At 24.3% G+C, this 20942-nt stretch overlaps 4 protein-coding genes across 4 annotated transcripts; 3 read left to right on the plus strand and 1 right to left on the minus strand. All coding sequences in view use genetic code 6, as the record gives it.

The window, feature by feature from the left end:
* Nucleotides 1–949: 949 nt before the first annotated feature.
* TTHERM_00565620 (hypothetical protein) lies at nucleotides 950–3718 on the minus strand (the record flags this gene model as incomplete). Its single annotated transcript, XM_001022062.2, has 1 exon — nucleotides 950–3718. The coding sequence occupies one exon, from the start codon at nucleotides 3716–3718 to the stop codon at nucleotides 950–952; it is 2769 nt and encodes a 922-aa protein (XP_001022062.2).
* Nucleotides 3719–4645: 927 nt separating this feature from the next.
* TTHERM_00565630 (hypothetical protein) lies at nucleotides 4646–12092 on the plus strand (the record flags this gene model as incomplete). The annotated part of the gene is made up of 11 exons (XM_001022063.2): nucleotides 4646–5437; nucleotides 5645–5877; nucleotides 5934–6571; nucleotides 6630–7822; nucleotides 7873–8661; nucleotides 8731–9894; nucleotides 10015–10554; nucleotides 10621–10962; nucleotides 11025–11342; nucleotides 11397–11801; nucleotides 11856–12092. The coding sequence occupies 11 exons, from the start codon at nucleotides 4646–4648 to the stop codon at nucleotides 12090–12092; spliced, it is 6651 nt and encodes a 2216-aa protein (XP_001022063.2).
* A 2945-nt stretch (nucleotides 12093–15037) lies between these two features.
* TTHERM_00565640 (hypothetical protein) lies at nucleotides 15038–18613 on the plus strand (the record flags this gene model as incomplete). Its single annotated transcript, XM_001022064.2, has 2 exons — nucleotides 15038–15417; nucleotides 16204–18613. The coding sequence occupies 2 exons, from the start codon at nucleotides 15038–15040 to the stop codon at nucleotides 18611–18613; spliced, it is 2790 nt and encodes a 929-aa protein (XP_001022064.2).
* Nucleotides 18614–19377: 764 nt separating this feature from the next.
* Nucleotides 19378–20750, plus strand: TTHERM_00565650 (hypothetical protein; the record flags this gene model as incomplete). Its single annotated transcript, XM_001022065.2, has 6 exons — nucleotides 19378–19496; nucleotides 19576–19719; nucleotides 19824–20018; nucleotides 20083–20330; nucleotides 20382–20509; nucleotides 20562–20750. 6 exons carry the CDS (start codon nucleotides 19378–19380, stop codon nucleotides 20748–20750), a joined length of 1023 nt encoding a protein of 340 aa, XP_001022065.2.
* Between the last annotated feature and the right edge of the window lie 192 nt (nucleotides 20751–20942).

Below are 20942 nucleotides of genomic sequence, written 5' to 3' on the forward strand. Positions count from 1 at the left end.
ATTTTTTTATTTACTAAAAGGTATTATACAACTTAATCTTTAAAAATTTTTTCATTTCTTTATTAAAGCTGATTTTTATTATTGAATAAGATAAGAAAAAAATATAATTGCTTTTTAATTAATTAAAACTGAATATTTTTCTTTAGTATTTATTAATTATTTATTGAAAATATAATAAAAATTATATTTACTTAAGAACTATAAGGACCAAAATTTCTTTAAAAAAAGACATTATATTAGGGGTCAGATTGAGTCATAAAATTTTGACTTTTATGAAAATATTTTATCTTGACATCACAAGGCTAATTAATTTGGTTACTTAAAATTTAATTATTCAAAATTATTAATTGTTAAAATATTTTTTTAAAATTGACTTGTTATAGGAATAAAAAATTAAAATTAAAAAATTATAAAAAATATTTGGTTTACTTATTTTATAATTCTAAATTTTTTAAAATAATCAAAAATTTTAATAAATAAATTATGAGAGAATTAATTAATTCAATTTAAAAATTTTATATTAAATATGATGATAATGAATTAATTAATTCCGTTTAAAAATTGATAATAGAAAGCAAAAATTAAAAATTAGTTTAAATACTTTTAAATTATTAATATTTTACCTTAAAATTGATTGAGAAGGACTTTGAAAAGAAATTTCATTTTACCTATTAATAAAAGTGTTTTATTTATTTGATTTTTTTTTTTTAGATAAATTTCACTAATTGTTTTTAATTAAAAATTATTATCATATTTTTAAATATAAATTTGCTTCATATACTAATGAAATTTAAATAAATTAAAAGAGTTAAGTGGGGAAAATTAAGAATTATTGAAGAAAAAAGAAAAAAAATAAATTATTTACTAAATTAAAAATCAAACAAATATTTAATATATACCAATGAATTTTTATACTCATATCAAATCTAATATTTTATAATTTACTTTATCAACATTGAATAAATGTATTGTAAGATGTTTTAAATATAAATTTCTTTTTGTTTACTTCATAACATTTCAAATGAACATTTAATAATCTTAGAGTTTAGTATTTTTCGAAGCTTAACAGTTTTGTTTTAAAAAATGAATTATGTGTAATTATTTCGCATTCACATGGTTATCCATAGTAACTAATTTCTCCTATTATACTGTTATTATTTTAAGAATAGCTCCTATAGGAAATAGATAAGTCAAAATCTAAGGTTTCTAAATAGTTTAAATTACAGAATTTAGAATAGTCTTCAATGGTTTTGCTTTAAGCGAATGCTTTTACTGCAGATTAATAAAATTATTTGCTTCGTGAAAAATCTTACTTAGTCAAGAAGCGCTCTTAATGCATAACATTTTTATATTCAGCTTTCAATGTTATTGTATATCCGCTAAGATAATGATTTTAAATGTCATAAAAAGTACAATATGCATTTCTAACTCTAATTCTAGTCCCTTCTCTCATTTCTGAGTATGAATTAGAATCAGCAAATTAGATTATCAGCTCAGTTTAAGGTTAATTGGAAATAGGTTAAGATTAATCATAAATGAATAAAGAATCACACACTAAGTATTTAGCATAAAAAAAGTCGTTGGAATTAGCTTTATTAATAACTGAGCTATTAACTGCTTCACAAAAATTAATAGTTTTTTTTTGCTATTTTAAGTGATATTAAACAAGCAGAGGATATTTTTTAAGTATCACTAAATCTAATGTAGAAATCTGTTCTCCCTTTGGCTTAATTGATGAGAGCGATCTTAAAAAAGGCTTATTAAAATACCCTAATTTAGTTTATTTATTTTTCTCTTTTTAAAATGAGTTAAAAGGTATTTAAATTAAATGATCGAATTCCCTTATTTCTCCGCAATCTTATTATATTTTTATTTTTTACTAAAAGAGAAATTATAAATTAGATATCCTAACTTTTGTTTGTGGTTTTATTTTTTTTCTTTAGATTAAATCTTCAAAAAGCTATTAATTAGTCATTTTCAGAGTATTTTTCTTATATCCTATATTTTTTCCTTTTTATTCATCCTAGCTGCTTAGGCTTAAGCTTTTATGGTGATAAGGTTGCTCTTTAATATTAAGAGATTTATTGATTATAAAATATAGTGAAGACCAAGCATCAGTAAACTCTATTACATAATGTCTACTTGTTTCTAGGATTTCTCCTATAAGTAAGATTATTTGGTTGGGGTAATTATAAAACTATTTGATTTCTATTGAATTTAATTTTAAATTATCTTGAATTTAGGCATATTCCTGTTGAATTTTATTATTTGCAATTTAATCAGTTTATTTCTACTTGTTTTGAATCTCCAAAAAAGATAAATATTTCTCAAGAAAAGGTTAAAAGTTTAATTTTTTCTACATGTATATTCTTTTCTCAAGATGATAGTACAGAGACTCTATAGAAAGCTTTTGTTTAAAAGATAATCTCCAAACAAGGAATCTGTAGTAGTTACTAATATCAGTTCGTTTTACAATTTTACTCAAGTGAATTTCTTCTAGTTTTTTGAAAAATTCTTCTTCTCCAACCATACCATTTTAGCAAAAGCAGCTTAACTTGGATCTTATAGATTAAATTTTTTAATAATAGTTTTATTCTTCATCGTTTTAGTCACTCTCATAAATTAGTTTTTTTTCTGTTGTCTAACAATCAGCGATTTAGTTAACTGATTTTTATATTTTATGATATTTGCTTTTACTTTTAATGGTCTATTCATTTTAAACACTCTAAATGGAATCTTAAGACAAATTGTTTGCTAATTCAAAACAAGGTTCACACAGAAATTTATAACTTAAGCATTTTTCTATTGGAATTGCTTTTTTTATTAATGAGCTTTGTTCAAAGTTGATAGAATCTTTAGATAAAAAAGGGTTTCTTGAAAATTAGTAAGCACTAAATTGCTCTAAAGTTAATTTATTAATGTCAAAATCTTGTAAGGCTAAATTCCTTTTTAACTAATCATTATTTTTTTTATTTTTAAAAGAAAGTTCAGTATTTCCAAATTCAGGAGAATGATTCTGAGCTGTGCTAAATTTGCTACTAAATTATAACACAGTAAAATCTGTCTTTTTTGCACTACTTTTTAAAGATTTTTCAAATTTCATTTGTCCATTTTCAATATTTTGGTTAAGCTAAGCTAGATATTAAGCTGATGAAAAAAATGGATCAATGCTTCTATCTATAGTTTTTATATAATCAGTATTTTGTTAATCGCTACTCTATTCTTTTACATAATTTTAATGAAGTCTATGATCTAAATTATAAGTATTTTGATTAAGATTAATATTCCTTACAGTCAAAAAGGGATTCTATTCATCTAAATTGCATGTATTTTTATCATTCGAAATTTTTTGATGAGGATATATTGAATTATTGCTATTCAAATTCCAAGTTCGATTTTTAAAAAGTTCTTTACTTCCTTAGAAAATGTCTACCTTATTTTATTTTCCACATTTTAAAATTTGACTAAACTCATCATCTTCAGCTGTCCTTTGTAATTATATTTTACCTATATCCTTTAGGTCTATTTATTCATACTTCTAAGGAATATCTAAATTGTTTTTTGTAACAAGATTAAGTGTAGAGTTTGTTTACTAGATAATCCCACAAGAGCCTCCATTTTAATTTTAAGCATCCATTTTAGAGGACAAATTATTAGTTTGCTACCATATAGACTTGTTTGCTTTAGGTTTATCCATGTTTTTGTTGGAATTGAACATATTATTTTTAGCTTACTTCGATTTTTAAAATATTTAATTTTATCTGATATATATAAGAATTAAAAAATAGATTTGACAATTAAATGTAATTGAATTCTAAATTTTTTAGACTAAAAGTAAGTAGAATATATAAATAATAAACAAAATAAAAATAAATAATTATTCATAAAATTTAAAGTAGCTTTTTATTTCTTTTTACAAATATTTTATTAGTAAAATGTTGCATACCTTAGATTAAAATTTGCTATGGGAGCTAGATTCATGAAATTTAATAAACCGCATCCACGAATTTACTTACAATTAAAAATTTGTAAGCTAAATAATAATTGAACAAAAAAAATTAATATCTAACGTGTATTAATAATTTGAGTATTTGTGAGTGAAGGAGAGAAGTATTGATGAATTCAATAAAAAAGATATAATCAAAAAATAACAAAGAAGGTTTCTGATCTTGGTACTGATAAGAAGGATAATGATTTAGCTTGAATCAAAATTTTATTTGGATATAACAAAAATTAGATAACTAATTAATTAAAGGTGGGGAAATAGAAAAAATAGAAAATAAATAAGAGTAGTCTATAAAAAGTTGGATCCTACAACTTTTGCAAACAAACAAGATTATTGATCAGAAATAAATTAAAAAGGATATTACAATATTTGAATGTTAAATAGCTAAGAAAATTAACAAAAGATTAATAAATTTCATTAATTATGGAAGATATCATTTACTAATTGAATTAAGTAATTAAATAATTATAAAGTTTACAAGATCTTTAGATTAAATCTTATTCATAAAAACGTACTTTAAATACCTTAAGATTAGGTTGATGATATAATTAATTGATTATAAAAATTATTAAAGCAATTAATATCTTTCTAGCAATAAAAAGACAAACAAACAAGCAAGCATAATAAAAAAGCAAACAGATGTCAATTAAAGAAGAACTCTACGAACAGTACTTGTTAAGTGAGTCAAAAGCTGATTTCATAAGCAATCTTATTCCTGATTCATATGAACACCTATACTTCTAAGTCTTACATTCTTTGAATACTAAGTCTACTTTAACAGAAGAAGATGTCAAGATCTTGACAAAACTTAGAACAAACTATGCTCAAGGTAAGCATGAAAACTATTCTCTTCATAATTTAGACTTCTTAAATCTCCTAAGAGTCCTTGACTCTTAAAAGAGTACCACAGCTTAGAGAGAATAAGCCCTCAAGGATCTCAAAAACTACTTTAATATCAAATTTAGTGCTATCAAGCCTAATTCAGTATAAGGAAATGAAATCCACTAATCAGATATATTGTTAGGAACTTAACTTGAAACTTCTCTTGATCAAAAACTAATCAGCTTCCAAAATTATTTGAATTAAGCCTACACCAGTCAGCACATTCTAAGTAACATTGTCCCTTAAGCTCTCTACAAACTAGATGTGGAAAGACTGCTTACAGAAGCTAAAAATGAAAAGAATTATGCATAAATACTTGAAGCTTTTGTTTCTAATGTCCCTTGTCTCCATCAAGTTAAAGATGTCCCCAAAATATACAAGGCTATTTATGATGACTACTAAAAGAGAAAGCTCGTATTTGACTTTCAGTAAGCTGGCTATGACAGATTGAGTTTATCATAACTCAAAGAATTTGGTACTTTAATGAAAGACGTAGTTTTCGAAACATTTGAATATCAACTTGCCTTAATGAAGAAACTTTTCTTTAGAGTACTTGATTATATTCATTAAAAATTTTATAATTTTTTAAATAAATTAATTAAATTCTACATTTACTTTGCTTATCTTCTATTCAGATAAATAGATATTCATTTTAAAAATTTTATTAGTGAAATTGATTAATTTATTTATTTAGATTATATCTTAGAGATGATATTTGATTATCACAATATTAACTTTTATGATTAAATAAAATAGGATGTCAGTAAATTTTTAAATAAATAAAACCTCTCTTTAACATAAGAAGATAAATAAGAGAAGAAGAAGTAATACACACTTATCTTGACCTGGGTTAAAAGCAACTTACCTAGGAAACTCTAGTACTTGCAAAGACTTTTAGTTTAGGAGCTAGTTTTATTGAATTTAGAATTAAAGGATTACAACTAAGAATTATTCTTAGAATTTATCACAAATCCTCCTATTATTATTAAGTAATGAATTTGAATCATAAATTTCTTATTAAATATTTTTAAATTACTTATAATAGCTAATTCACAAATACTTAAAGAGAAAGATACTAATAAAATATTGTGTAGCCAAATAGAGATTGGAGTTAAATCTTTTAATTCTCAAGTCTTAATTCTACCTAGTTATTAAGCACAGTAGAAAATTATCTCCTTTTCTTTTATAGAACTGCTGATAGTATTAAACCTTTCGACTCTATTTTAGAATAGTATTACTTAAATAAGACATTTTACAAATCTAAAATTTTAAGTGGTTAGTAAGAGTATATTACCAAATCAACTTCAGTTTACTCCTAGTCAGAAATAGAAAGCTTAGTTAACTCAAGATAGATTAATATCCTAGATAGCAACAATAGATATGTTAAGGGTAATGAATAAGTAAAATTGCAAGTTGAGGTAAAGAACATTTAAAACTTGACAGTGAACATCTTTGAAATAAAAACTGGAAATTATTATATGGAGAAGATGACTTAATTTGATAATACCATTAGCCTTGATGGACTTATTCCTTTACATACTACAGAGTATACTTATAAAGAATCTTCTAACTAGTTGGTTTTGAGAGAATTTAACTTGGAGCCTATTTAAAAAGCTGAAAGAGGTATTTTCATCGTTGAATTCTTTGGTAACTCAATATCTTCTAGAGCTGTCTTTAAAAAAGGTATTTTGTTTTGCGAATTAAAATATTTTAATTTAACTTTATTTATTTACTTACTTAGGACTTTTAAATATTGTGTCAATTCCTACAATTGCAGGACACTTGATCACTATTGTTGATGAGTCATAAAATATCTGCAAACCCACTTAAGAAAGTAAAACTGGTATTTTGAAGGATGGAAGATTCTTTAGCGCAGATGAAAATGGTTAGATCATAATTCCATATGAAAGCACTCAAAGAACATACTAATTAATATTAACTCATAATGACTTCTCAGAAATAGAATCCTTCGATGTATTAACTGAATATTACAATTTCGAATGTACTTATATGTATAACTAGGAATCTTTCTTATAAGGTAATAAATCTAAAGTTATCATCCACCCTACTTTGAGTGTCAACGGCTTACCTGCTGATATGGACATAATAGAAGACTAACTTATTAAAGTAAATATAAAAAATCATTAGGATATTCCAACAGCAATTGAGTTTAAAGATTTCAAATTTAGCAACAAAGAAGATATTTAAATAGAAATTCCTATTCAAAGCATTATCAAATCAATAGAAATAGAGTGCACAGGAGTTATAAATAAAATGGATGGAACTAAATAAAACTTAGTTAGCAATAATAAACTTACATTCGAATTGCACCAAGTACCTCAAAACTAGATCTTTAATTTGTACTTAAAGAATACCCATTCTCATGGATATGTTGTTTATGCTCTTGACAAAACTGGATAGCCTTTAGAAAAAGTACCTATTGAATTTTAATTGTTCCATAAAAAAATTTATCAAAACTTCACAAGCATGCTTCAAACAGATGCTGAAGGTAAAGCAATTCTTGGTTAATTGGATAACATCAACAGCATTACTGCCCAAGTCAAAGACTTTAAAAACTTCCCTGACATCCATTAAAATTGGGTTATAATGCAAAATTACAAGACAGAATTACCATCAAATATTACTATTACTGAAGAAGAAACTGTTGAAATTCCTATACCTAGTAATGTTTAATTGAGTCGTGAAAACATTACATTCTACTCTGTGAATTAAGACATTTAGGAATTTGTATATGAAGATCTTTTTGAATAAGTTAAATAAGTAACTGGTTTCTTAAGAATATCTAACTTAAAACAAGGAGTCTACATCCTTCATATCTTGGAGCTATAATCCTACATCACTATTAATGTTTACAGAGGTAGTTATTGGACTCATAATAAGTCATTCTTAATAACTGATAATAAATTCATCTAGGTAACTAGAATTAAATTAATTTACTATATTAACAATTTATTTCAATATAGGTTGATAGATCTAGAGAAAATTTAATCTCAATCAAAGAAACACTTCTAGTCCCTTAATCTGAAACTGAAGCAGATATTTTAGTTAACCTAAACTTACCTGAAAGTATTAGTGAAGCTTAAAGAAACAAGATTAGAGTTCATGTTTTCGCCTTTAATTACTTATCAAATGACTAAGATAACTTTGTATAAAGTTTAAGAAATAACAGAATTCACAAGCCTGAAGTTGTTATAAGCATCCAATCATAAGCAGCAAGCTTCTTCAACAATAAAAAAATTGGTGATGAAATATGTTATGTCTACAATAGAAAAAATGAACTTAAAAGAATAGGAAACACTCTTGAAAAACCTTAAGTTTTACTTAAGAGAACATTTAATAGAGATACATCTTTTGAAAAGGAAAACTTAGAGATAGGTTAAGATTTCTAGAATGTTTCTGAAGTTTAATAAGAATCAATCAAAAAATCAAAAAAAGATATGAGATATTATGATTGCTCTGGTAGTGAAAGGTATTGTGCTGATATTTAAGTTTGCCCTCCAGGAGCATGTCATGTTAAGGGAGAAATAGATTCCTTTTTAAATTTCTTGAAGAATGCATGCTTTGTGACTTCAAACCATTAAATCTAACAAGATGGATCAGTAATTATTCCAGGCTTTTAATGGAAGAATTACTCTAGCATTCAAGTAGTTGTAACAAGTAATAACTTAGCAATTTCTGACATTTTCCCCACTACATCATCTGAAACTCCTACATAAGATCTTAGACACGTATCTTCTATGAAGCCAGATTAAGTAAAAATTTTTATTTCTTAATTGATAAAATTATTTCTATAGAATATTAAACAAATCTTAATTATATAGTTTTACACTGAAAACTTTAGCTCAGGTAAATTGAATGCCAGTTAAACTTTGTCGATTTCTGCTGATAGCCAAACTGCAGTTGTTGGAAGTATTCCTGAAATTTTTGAAATCTAAAAATAATTAATGAAAACAGGAAGAAAAACTGATGAATATAACGGAAAGAGTTATAGCACTTGGTAGTTTTTGAAAGAATGGATAACTTTTACAGATAGATAGAAATTAGATAAGTATAATGAATTCGCATCTCATGAATTAAACCTTTTCCTTTACTTCAAAGATAATAATTTCTTTAAAGTAGTGGTAGAGCCTTTCTTAAAAAATAAAATTTAAAAGTCTTTTATTGACTATTTCCTTCTTGGTAATAAAGAAGAATAGCTTAAATACTCTAATACTGAAAGGGTCAGCGAGTTAAATACCCTTGAATAAGTACTTCTTATCATCACCTTAGTGAAAAATAACTTAAAGTAAAGAGCTGAATGTTTAGCTTCATCGATTGAAAATACATAAAAGACATAAACTAAAAACATTGATTTGTAAAAGAGATTATTCCTCACTATCATAGAATCTACAGCAAAAGATGAAATAGTTGTTGCTCAGCAAGTATTAATGGAGTGTACAAGCTTTAAATCTATGGCGCAAAAGTCTCGTTGTTATGCAGCAGCACCTATGTAAAAAATGTCTCTCAGATCATCAAAAATGGCAGAATAATCAGATTTGTTGGATCTTTAATGTGAAGCAGAAGAAGCTGATGACTACTTTGGCGGAGGAGGCTCAATGAAGGAGTAACTTATTGAAAAGAGGAAAGAGTTTAAGGAAGGTTATAAAAAGTTAGAAAATACTAAAGAATATATTGAAAGACAATATTATTCAGACAATAGAGTAAATAATTATCAAAATTTAGTTTAAGTAAACAAATTCTGGAGTGATTTAGCAAGATTTATCGTAAATAATAACGGGATTGAAAATTTTGTAAGTGAGAATTTTATTTATGGTTTTAATAACCATGTAGAGGCTATCAGTGTCCTATCTCTTATGGATATTGCTCATACATCTAGAGACAATTATGACCTTAATTCTCTTCCAGGAAGGAAAATTCAAATAGTTTCATAAAAGAATGTCATTTACTTCTCAAAAGAAATTGTTTAATCATCCGATATAACAAAAGTAAATTGAATTTCTTTATTTATCATTTAAAATAAAATTTCTTAAAAAATTAATTAAAAAAATTAAAAAATAGTTTTCAATTTAATTTTATAATAAAATTATTTTTTAATCTAAATCTAGGCTAATGTTAGCATAATTTAAACTTTCTTTGATCCTAATGACAGATTCACAACTCTTAAGGATGATCCTACAGTCAAAATTGAAAAAGAAGTAGAAGAATTTGTGATTAACAAGATTTATGGATGCAAGGTTATCGTCTCTAACATCTCTATAGCTAACTTGAATCTTTCAATACTTACTGAAATTCCTGAAGGAGCTATTCCAGTAAATAGCTTCGAATATACTAAAAGTATAGACATAACTGTTAACTCTTATCAGACTTACAATAACATTGAATTCTTCTTCTATTTCCCTAAGGCTGGTACTTTTAATATTTACAGAAGTAACGCCTCCAGAAATGGAATTATTATTGCTCAAGCCAATGAAATTGCTCCAATAATTGTCAAGCAATTCAATGAAATCAAAAAAATGGAAAATCTTTCTGATATCCTTAATAATGGCTCCAAAGAAGACATACTTTAGTTTGCCAAAACCCAAAACTTGCATGACACATAAGCTTTTAACATAAACAAGATACTCTACATAATATAAAGCGACAAGGTAATTAGATATTTTATTTAACCAAAATTTAGATTTTTAAAATGTAATAAAAACTTATAATAATAGCATTTCTTCTTGAGTTTCTTAGAGATTTTAAGAGAATAGGGAGTGTTTAGCAGGAATGTCTGGGAGTATAGTTTATTCCATAACTACGAATAGGGTGTTATAGAATTACTCAACAATCAAGAATTTAGAAAGAACAGAATGATTCAAATCTACTAAAATGTCCAATCACACAATTCTGACTTACTCAGCTATGATAAATTTTAAGTTTTCGAGTATCACCCCCTCCTTACATCTCGTACTCACAGCTTTATGAATTAAAATAAGAGTAAGATCTTGAATGTATAATTCAAGTAAACATACAATGATTATGTCAACTATCTTGCTCATGTAGCTCAGCCAACTGTAAATAAAATTATTAAAAAAATTATTTTTATTTATTTATTCATGCCTTTATTAAAAATAAGAGCGCCCATTATCTTATTTTGAGCTATTACTTGATTCTTTAAGAGCGTATAGATGAAGCTTTGTAAGTATTTGGAAAGATCAAAGAGTCAGATTTAACAAATAACTCAAAGATTTAATATGACTACTTTGCTGCTTACTTAGATATTTACACAGGTGGTCCTAACTTCAAGAGAGCCAGAGAAATCAGTTAAGCATATCTCGAATATCCTATTATTTCTTGGAGAAATCTCTTCGTAAATATTCAAAACTAGCTTACTGAGTATGATGGAGAAGTACTTGATGAGTCTGAAGTTGCAGAAAACACTGATCTTAGCAAGGTAATTTTAAACTTAAGAAAATTTTAATGAATTAATAACAATTAATTTTAAAAGAATTTAAAGAATGCCTAAAAAGAACAGTCAATGAACTTTGAAATTCAAGAGAAGAAGTTAATAGTTTACTATTAAAATGCTGAAAGAGCTACTATTAATCTTTATTAACTTGATATTGAAGTCCTATTTTCTACTTAACCTTTCATGGAAGGAGGAAACAGAAACGAATTTACCTTCATTAAACCCAACCACACAATTAACTTGAATTTCGAAAAGTTGAGCACCCTTGAAAAGTAAGTAATTGACATTCCAGCTGAATATGCTAATAAAAATCTTTACATTCAACTTGTTTCCACATCTGGATCCTAAATTCTTTCTTACTTCTCTTCTTCATTAAAGGTCTAAATGATTGAAAAGTATGGATAAGTAAAAATTCTTGATGAAAAAAATGCCCCCTTACAAAAAGTACTTTTTTTTAAATTTATAATAAAAAATAAGCATAATTTATTCTATAAATAGGTTTATGTTAAGTGCTTTGCTAAATATAAAGATGATTCAGTATAATTCTTCAGAGATGGTTATACCGACTTGAGAGGAAGATTTGACTATGCTTTAAGCAGTTCTAGTGATATTAATTAAGTTAAGCAATTTTCTATTTTAATTTCCAGCGAAGAGCATGGATCAATTATCAAAAAAGCCAACCCTCCCACCCAAACTGGAAGTTTTGAGACTGTAAGCTTACTCAAAAAGAGATGATAAAATATATTAAATAAATAAAATATTAAGTATATTGAATATATTTCAGTTTTATGTTGTATGAAATATTAAAATTATTTTTTTTTAAAAAAATAACTTCATTTTGATTAACAATTTAATTAATTTCTTTGGTATTAAAAAATTAGAAATCCTAAATTATTAATTTAGTATTTTTGCCAATATATTACATTTATCTGTATTTCGGTTATATATTTATTTTTTATAGACAATTTAATCTAGATATAGATAGATAAATAAATCAATAGCTAGCTATCTTGGTCTTTTTTTTATCAATTTTTTAATGAAAAAAATAAAAGAGCTTTGAAATTCTTTTTTCTTTTTAATAGCAAAATAAAGTGGTACTATATTTTAGGGACATTAATAAAAGTAGATAAAAACGCTCAGCTTACAAATGCATCTGGTTAATTTAGATTTATTTTCTTATCATAAAAAAAAAATATTGTAAAAATTAGAGGAAAATATCCAAAAAATTTTATTTGCAATAAAAATATAAATTCAAGCATATAAAAATAAAATAAGGAATGTTAAGTTATTGTATAATTGAATATTTATGAATAAATAATGTTTTTCCTTTAAATGACTATATAGATAGATATAATTATAATCTATTATTTTGTAACTACCGACTATTATAAAAATACGTTAGAATGTAAGTTTGTAATTGAAAATTATAATAATAGTATCAATTAAACAATAAAAAGGTGTCTCTATTAAGATTATATACCAATTTATAATCTTAAAATAAATGTATCTAACAGAAAAATATCTTCCATAATTAAAAATTATTCATAGTTTTTCTTAAAAATCAAGTCAGTATATATTAGCTTATTATAAATTATTTCCTTCATTTCATTTATTTTTAAATTTATCAAAACCTTTTAAAGTGCTTGAATAATTGTCTTCCAGTATAATCAGTTCTGCCTTATGTTAATAATTTTATTCCATTCAGTAATTAATTATAAAATTCTATAAATACGCAATTCTAATAAAATATAGTGTTGATTAATTTATTTCACAAAGATCAATAGGAAAATTTAATTTAAGGCAATTAAAAACACAATAAAAAGAACTTAGTACTACTATTTTTATCTAGCAATTTAATTATTTGGTAAGTGTAATGAATAAAATTTTATTTTAGTGCTAGAAAGAAGTTTTCTTATTTCATTTAGAATTCATTTTTATTTGGAATCACTTTTGCAAATTTCTTTTCCTATTAGCAAGGAAAGGAAATTGAGGTTTTACAGAATGCTTTTTTTGAAAGGAAAATTTGTAAGTATATAACATATATTTGTACTTAGATTGTTTCAGAATATCTTTCAAACAAATTTATTTAATTTGAAGTGGTTTTAAGCAAGATACTTTAAAAATTAAAGTCTAACATAGTTACAGATAGGCTTAAGTATCTACATATACGTTTTATAAAATAAATTTATAAAATTGGAACCTATAAAATAAAACAATCAATTCTAGTGTTTTAAAATAGAAATATAAAGCTAAAATTTATTTAATAGTCAATTATAAAGAAAGATATATTGCTTATAATTAAAACTTGAGCGTGTAAGATAATTTTAAAAATCCTTTCATAATTAAATACAAATTAGCAAATATTTCAGATTGATGGGGAAAAAATAGATCAGTGATTAATTTAGTTTAGACATAAGCCCTTTAAAAAAATTAATATGAGCCACTAAATACTTTATTTTGATAACTCTTTTAAACCTTATTTATTTTGTATTGTAAATTGAAAATTATCTAATAATTATGAGCTTATAGATAATAAGCATACATCTGTTTGAATAAAAAGAATGTGTGTGTACGTGTTTTGAAATTTTATAAATTGAGATTTCTTAAGAATTATAAAATGTTAATTAAAAATAAAAATTAAAAGCTATTATTATAAAACTAATTTTAGCAATTGGTTAATTTATATATTAAATATTCTAATTTAAAGCTTCCTATTGTGATTATGATGAAAATATATGATTAAATTTTGTTTGTTATTTTCTAACATTTCATAAGATTTCTAAATAAAAATATGGAGTATTTCATTTAAATATTTTAAAAAGCAGCATTTTTTGTTTATAATTTAAGAAAATTCCTCATAATTAAAGATTTTCCTTCATTAATATAATCAATAAGTACTTCGAATAAAAATAGCAATTTTAAATATTTCTAGTATTTAAATTTTTTTTTTTAAATAGATTTGGAGGCTTTATTGAGATAAAATAAACCAGACTTATAATTATTCAGACTGATTATAGCAAAAATATTATTCTTAGAAAATAAATTAGAAAATTAATTCATTATTTAAATGCATATTTCTAATATAAATATAAAGATTAAACGGCGCTCAGAAGAGATTAGCCATTATTGATTTAAATATAAGCAAAAATAATAGATAGCTACTCAAAGAAATTAAAGAAATTTCAGAAACAAATCGCTTATTGAATTTAAATAAGCTCTAAAAATAAATAAACAAATCAAAAAAGAAAGTAGCTTTTAGTTTATATTATGGAACTACATACAATTAATATGAGATAAAGTGCCTTCACTAAATAAAAATAAGTACGAGGTATTTTATCATGAATAAATCTTTATTCAAGATAATCAAAAGTATCAAAAAAAAAAAAGGAATCAGCTCAAACTCTAAAAAATCAATGACTGGATTGAACAAAAAAAAGAAAGAGAAGAAAAAGAAAGTGGAACGAAAATCAATGGGAATTAATTGGGAAATTAGTGTTAAAAAAAACGATGATTATCATATACTTATATAAAGATATAGAGTACGTAAATAAAAAAAATTAATAAAGTATTTCTAAATAAAGAAAAGCAAAAGAAAGAAGTGAGAGATTACAAAGAAAAAACTAATACATTTCTTTAAAGACTAAGCATTAATTAGCAACCATTGTAAAGGGTAAAAAGCAATGCTCTCTCACAATAGCTCGCAAAATCGTATGAATTCAAATTACTACTAATCTGAAGGCGCAAACGAAAATAACCTCTTTAATGGAGCTTCATAAGACTAGTCTTTTCTCTCAAATAATAACAATAATATTATGAGCTGTAATACTAATAATTGTAAACCAGTGAGTAAAATTCTTGCTCCTTCTCATGGAAAACACAGCTCTTTATATGAAAAAAATCCTGGAAATTTAGTTTAAAATTAAGGGATAATGCGCCTTCCATCAATAGGATAGCTTTCAAGTACAAAAGCCCTTGCTATTAATCCTTTATCTCCAAATGAATTCGGTAGCTTATTCGATGCTGAAAATAAATTTATCAATTCATGTTCTTCTGCATAACAGTATTCAAATTTTTAATATTAATTAACTTTGATTTTAATTCTTAAAGATTAATAAATTTAGAGATAGAAAAAGGAGGTTTTAATTATAACTATAATTTTTTATAAGCAATTACTTCTTTAACTACGATGATTGTTTGCTTGCTTTCAAAATAACACTCTCCAAAATTTTAAAGGGGGCCTTCTATAATTAAAAGTGCCATTTTTAAATATACCTTTTAATTTTATTTTAGCAAATAAAACCAAAGGATTGAAAAATTCAACATATATTCGCACTGTTACCTTATATTTTTATTGGCATAACAAAAATTAAGCTCTTTTTTTTTTTCTCTCAAATTTTAAGTCAAAAAACAGTTTTAGATTGTTTAAAAAATCTTCAATATTTACAGATTTTTAAACTTGTTTCCCAAATTTAAACAAAAAGTCTTATCTTAGTATCTTATTAATCAACAATAAGAATAAAAATAAAATCCTTAAATTTGTTGTTAATAATTCTTTTTTCTTTTCTTTTTTAAATTTAAAAATATCAAAGTCATGAAATAAATAAATCAATCAATCAATAAATTACTTCTTTTCTTATTTTATCAAATTTAAAATTTTCAATCAATCTTTCTTACACTGTTTGCTTTTTACTTTAATTGATTTATAAATCTCTGAATTATCTTAATTAACTTCCTCCTATTTTCAAATGCGTAATTTAAAAATAGAATTAAATTTTATTATTTTCTTAAGAATTTACTATTTAAAAATATTCAATGGCTGATCTTAATTCTTTTTGATTATAAATAGGAAGAAGAGGATGATAAGAGTGTAGTCAAAAAATAAATTTCCTTCAGATTTCTTTAACGAAAATTAAGATTAGTTTTAGTAGAATAATGGAAATGAAGAGATTTCCTTGTAAAGTAATTGTAAATTCTTCTAGTCACCAGATAATAATTTTAACTCGCCTTCATAGCAAAGAATGTCTAACCCATAAATCTAAGTGAATTAGCTAAAATTATCATAGCATTCTATTTAGAATTCAGAAAATTCCTAAAGCGTAAAATAATTTGATGTCAGTGTCAATTCTTATTCTATCTTGTCTCCTAGATCAAATGTAGATGATGCAAAAAAAAATAGCGTTTAACTATAGAGTCCATAAAATACTTAATATTTTTAACGTCCATTTATCAGTGCTATGGGAAGTCGCTCTATAAAATCATAAAACAATTAAGTACAATAATAAAACACTCCCCTTAGTCAATTAAAGAAAGAATTTTAATTCAATAAAAATAATTTTATCGAGCAATAATATGATATGCAACTTTCAAACTAGCAAAACTCTAACAATATAAATTAAACTTCCAAAGGAAGCTCTGCTAAGTAAAATGTAGCTTTGAATAACTAATCTGCTTCTGGTAGTATTAAAAGACTTATATCTGCTTAACTTCCAAGCCCAATGGTATCTCCCAGTAACACTTTTAGAATGCTCTCTCCTACTGAAAAGCACAATCGCTTACTTAGTCCTTCTTCTTTATAATAAACATAAAAAATATAAAGCAGACTAATTTTAAAAGCAAATTCTTAATAGGAAAATTCTGAATAAAAGTAAAATGACTCTATATAAGAAATTAACATAAATGAAATCAGATCTTGCACGAATGACTTATCTATCCCTAATAGCCCAAAAAACGTCCTTATTAGATAAAATAGTGAAAAAGTATAAAAGTGCTTAGAAAAAACTAAAAGTGCTAATAGTTCAAACAAAAAGTCTGAAATAAACACTCCAAAATCACAACAAAGTTAAAAAAGTTTGCTCCATCACCCCATGTCCTAATAGGCTTAAAGACCTAAAATTCCAACTAGCAGCCAGAAAAGAACACCAAATTATGATGTAAAAAGTTCTGCTAATATTCACGAGGCAATTAATAAGGGACCTTTGAGCACAAAAAACAATGAAGCTGACAAAAAAAATAAATTATTTTAAGGTTCTTTTAAAGAAAGAAAAGATACTGAAAGCAGCGAGAACTCAGAGAGTTAAGCAACAAAATTTATAAGCAGAAAACCTGTTGCTGTAAATAAAGCCAAAGGTGGAAGTAACATAGATTTTAGCAACTTTAAGGTACCTATTTCTACTATAAACAAAAAAATAAAAGAAATTTCTGTACTACCTAACAATTAAGAGAGATAAGCTGGTAAATCTTAAACTACTATAGTCTCATCTTCATCTAAAAACCATAAAGAAGATTAAAACTAAAACAAGCAAGTTCAAAATAGTGAAGTTTAAAAAAAGAAAAAATCTAAAGCTTTATCAACAACAAAGCTTTAGTCATTCATTCCTTTAAACTAGCAAGAATCTAGTAGTATAGCAGAAGTTCAAATTGAAGAATAAATAGATGATCATTAGAGTCTTAACGCAGAAGAAGAGCACGCTAAAGAAGAATAAACATTTTTTGAAGGTGAAAACTCAGACACAACTAAAAATAGCATATAATAAAATAATACAAATTCATTGAATAGTCCAAGCCTTTAATACGAAAATCTCTATCTATTTTCGGATAAACAAATACAATCAAGTCAAAATAGTATGGTAGCCTTACCTCCTCCTCAATTAAAATAATTTTATTCAGATTGTTGTGATACTTCGAATTTTAACTGTTAAAATACTTTCTCCTTCCCCAATTAAATTAGTGTAAACAATTAAGATACTATCAATTTCTAAACTAAGATTGATGGCTATTAATAACACATTAATAATCAAAATTTAAATTAAAATTTTAATAATCAATATAACTAATTTAACGAATTCATTGAAGAACATCCTATGCAATAAGAAGAGATCAATTCAACAAATAACTATAATAGAACAGCCAATTTCACTGATTATCACAGTGCTTCCTAAAATGAAAATAGCTAAAATTAACAGAAACTAAAATCTTCATAAAAAGCTTTACCAAAAATTGCACTAAATTTCAAAGAAAGTGAAAAATATAAACCCTTTTTAATCAGAAAAGTTAGTAGCTAATGTAGTATGAGAGTCAGAGGAAATCTCTCCAGTAATAGTACATGCAGTAATTAAAGTAATAATATGGGTTTTGATTTTATGAAGAACGGATCAGGGGGATCAACAACAAATGGAAAAAGCATGATTTCTTCTCCAACACTCCTTGCTTCTAACGAACATATTAATTCTCATGAATTTAGCTTTAGCAACTAGTGAAAAATAAATATTATTATAAAAATGACTAGATTAAAAAATACATAAATACATCTATTATATTAATATAAAGATGAGTAAATTTAAGATATTTTAAATACTATACATTAATAATAATAATAAATAATATAAACAAACGAACAAATATAAAAGCCTTCAAAATATAATAATAATAAATAATTTAATTTGATATTATAGAAAACAGATTTATCTGGAAATAATTGAGCTTATTTATAAACAATTAAATATAATTAAAACTATTACTAAAATGAAATATTTATTTTCTAAAATAATTATAAAAATAATAATAACAGGGTCGTCAAAATTATTAACAAATTCTAATGATAATATACTAAAAAAATAAGTATATGCATCTATCCTATTCATCTAATTCACTTATAAAATAATATATAACTCATTCTAAATTAATTGCATTTTGCTATTCCTTAGTCTATTTATTTTATGTTTAATTCTACATTAAATTATTCTTTAAATTATTTAAAGTTTATAGTTAAAATTTTACCTAGAAATATAAAATTTTTATTTAAAAAGTAGTATCTATCATTTTTCTACTCTAACATTCATTTTTATAGTCTGATTGTTTCTATTTTTTATTTTAAAATTAAAAAAGATATCAGATACATTCAGAAAAATTCTAATACTTAAAGTGCATTCTATGCATCAATTTTACAAATTGTATTTATTATTTAACTAATAGATTTAAAGCACTTACAAACCTATCAAAAAGAGAAAAAAAATTATTAAAAATGTCATTTAATTACTAAAACGATGCCTTTCATAGTAAAATATATGAAAACTATAAATCAAAACTAGTTGAATAAAAAGCTTAGAATGTATCTTAGTAGTAGGCTTAAAATTTACAAAAGTAGCTTATTGATCATTTATCACATTTTTAATATTTAATTTACTTTAGTTGACACAATCTTAAAATATTTAAATGACAGGCGTTCAAAATAATTAGAAGATTTGAAAAAGGTTTATTCTGTGCAAAAGGTGGAATTATTTTTCGATGCAGGCGAGATAGACAGAAACGAATACCACATAACTTTTTAATCTAAAAAAAATGGCAAATCATACAATATTAGATTGTAATACTTATTATTTATTATAAATCTATAAAAGATAAAAATCTCAAATTGAAAAAGCGTTGACTAACTACAAATCATATGTATGTATTTTATAAATATAAAAGATAGTTAAGTTATGACTTTCCTCAAAGAAGACCCAAATTTTATTTGGACAATAAATTCTTAGAAGACTATATTGATCCTTAAACCTTAGAAATTAAATATTATGATTACTATCCTTGGAATACAGAAGAATCAACCCTCGTAGAGCTTGTTAAGAATATTAATGAAATGATGAATATAAGACCTGTTAACTTCGGGTAAATATTTTATAAGTTATTATCACATTATTTAATAGAATAAAATTATTGCAATTTCATAAAGAGATGACTATCAAATTATAGCTGAATAAATAGCTTTCTAGTTGAAAGAAACTTAAAAATGTAAGGAACTTAATTAGATCACTATGCAAAACCTATTCCCAAAGATAGATGAAAATAAAAGAGAATCTGAATACATAAAACTCTCTAAAAATCCAGAAATTATAAATTAACAAATTCAATCGAGTTAAGAATATTGCAAGCTTCTTTAAAATTGTAAAGAGAAGTCTGATATGGTTTCAACTTTAGCAAGTAAAATTTATTTATATTCAACTTTAAATTAACAAAAACCAACAAAAAAAGCAAGCATAGAGAAAGAATATAGAAATTTAGAAGAATTCAAAAAGTAGGTCAATTTAAAATAAGAATAATTTAGTTAGAAACTTTAAGAGTACCTTTATTTACATGGAGAAATTCAAAAATTTCAAGAAGTAAAAATGATTTAATTTGACGTTGTTTTATCATATTTTTAAAATATAAAAGAGATTTGAAATTTAAGCAGCTATTGCCATTTTAGACTGCGAAATTTATAACTTAGAAGATGAAATCAATAAATTAATGTAGGACAGGTTCTAAAATAATTTAAATGAAATTGCAAAAAAATTTAAGTTATTAAAAGAAGAATAAATATATTTGCAATTATTAAAGTAGCAATATATGAAAAGCAATTGATTGATTGATTGATTGATTGATTGATAAATCAATTTCTTAAAAGAAATTTAAACATTTTTGTAAAAGTAACAAATATTTTTACCAATATGGAAATTAATAATTATACATATTGTCTTAAGTTAATTATATTTACAGTTTTGAGATATAAATTATTAATTAATTTGAGTGATATTAATATATTTTGCTGTTTGT

This window comes from Tetrahymena thermophila, assembly GCF_000189635.1.
Source record: "Tetrahymena thermophila SB210 genomic scaffold scf_8254495, whole genome shotgun sequence".
NCBI classification, from domain to species: domain Eukaryota; phylum Ciliophora; class Oligohymenophorea; order Hymenostomatida; family Tetrahymenidae; genus Tetrahymena; species Tetrahymena thermophila.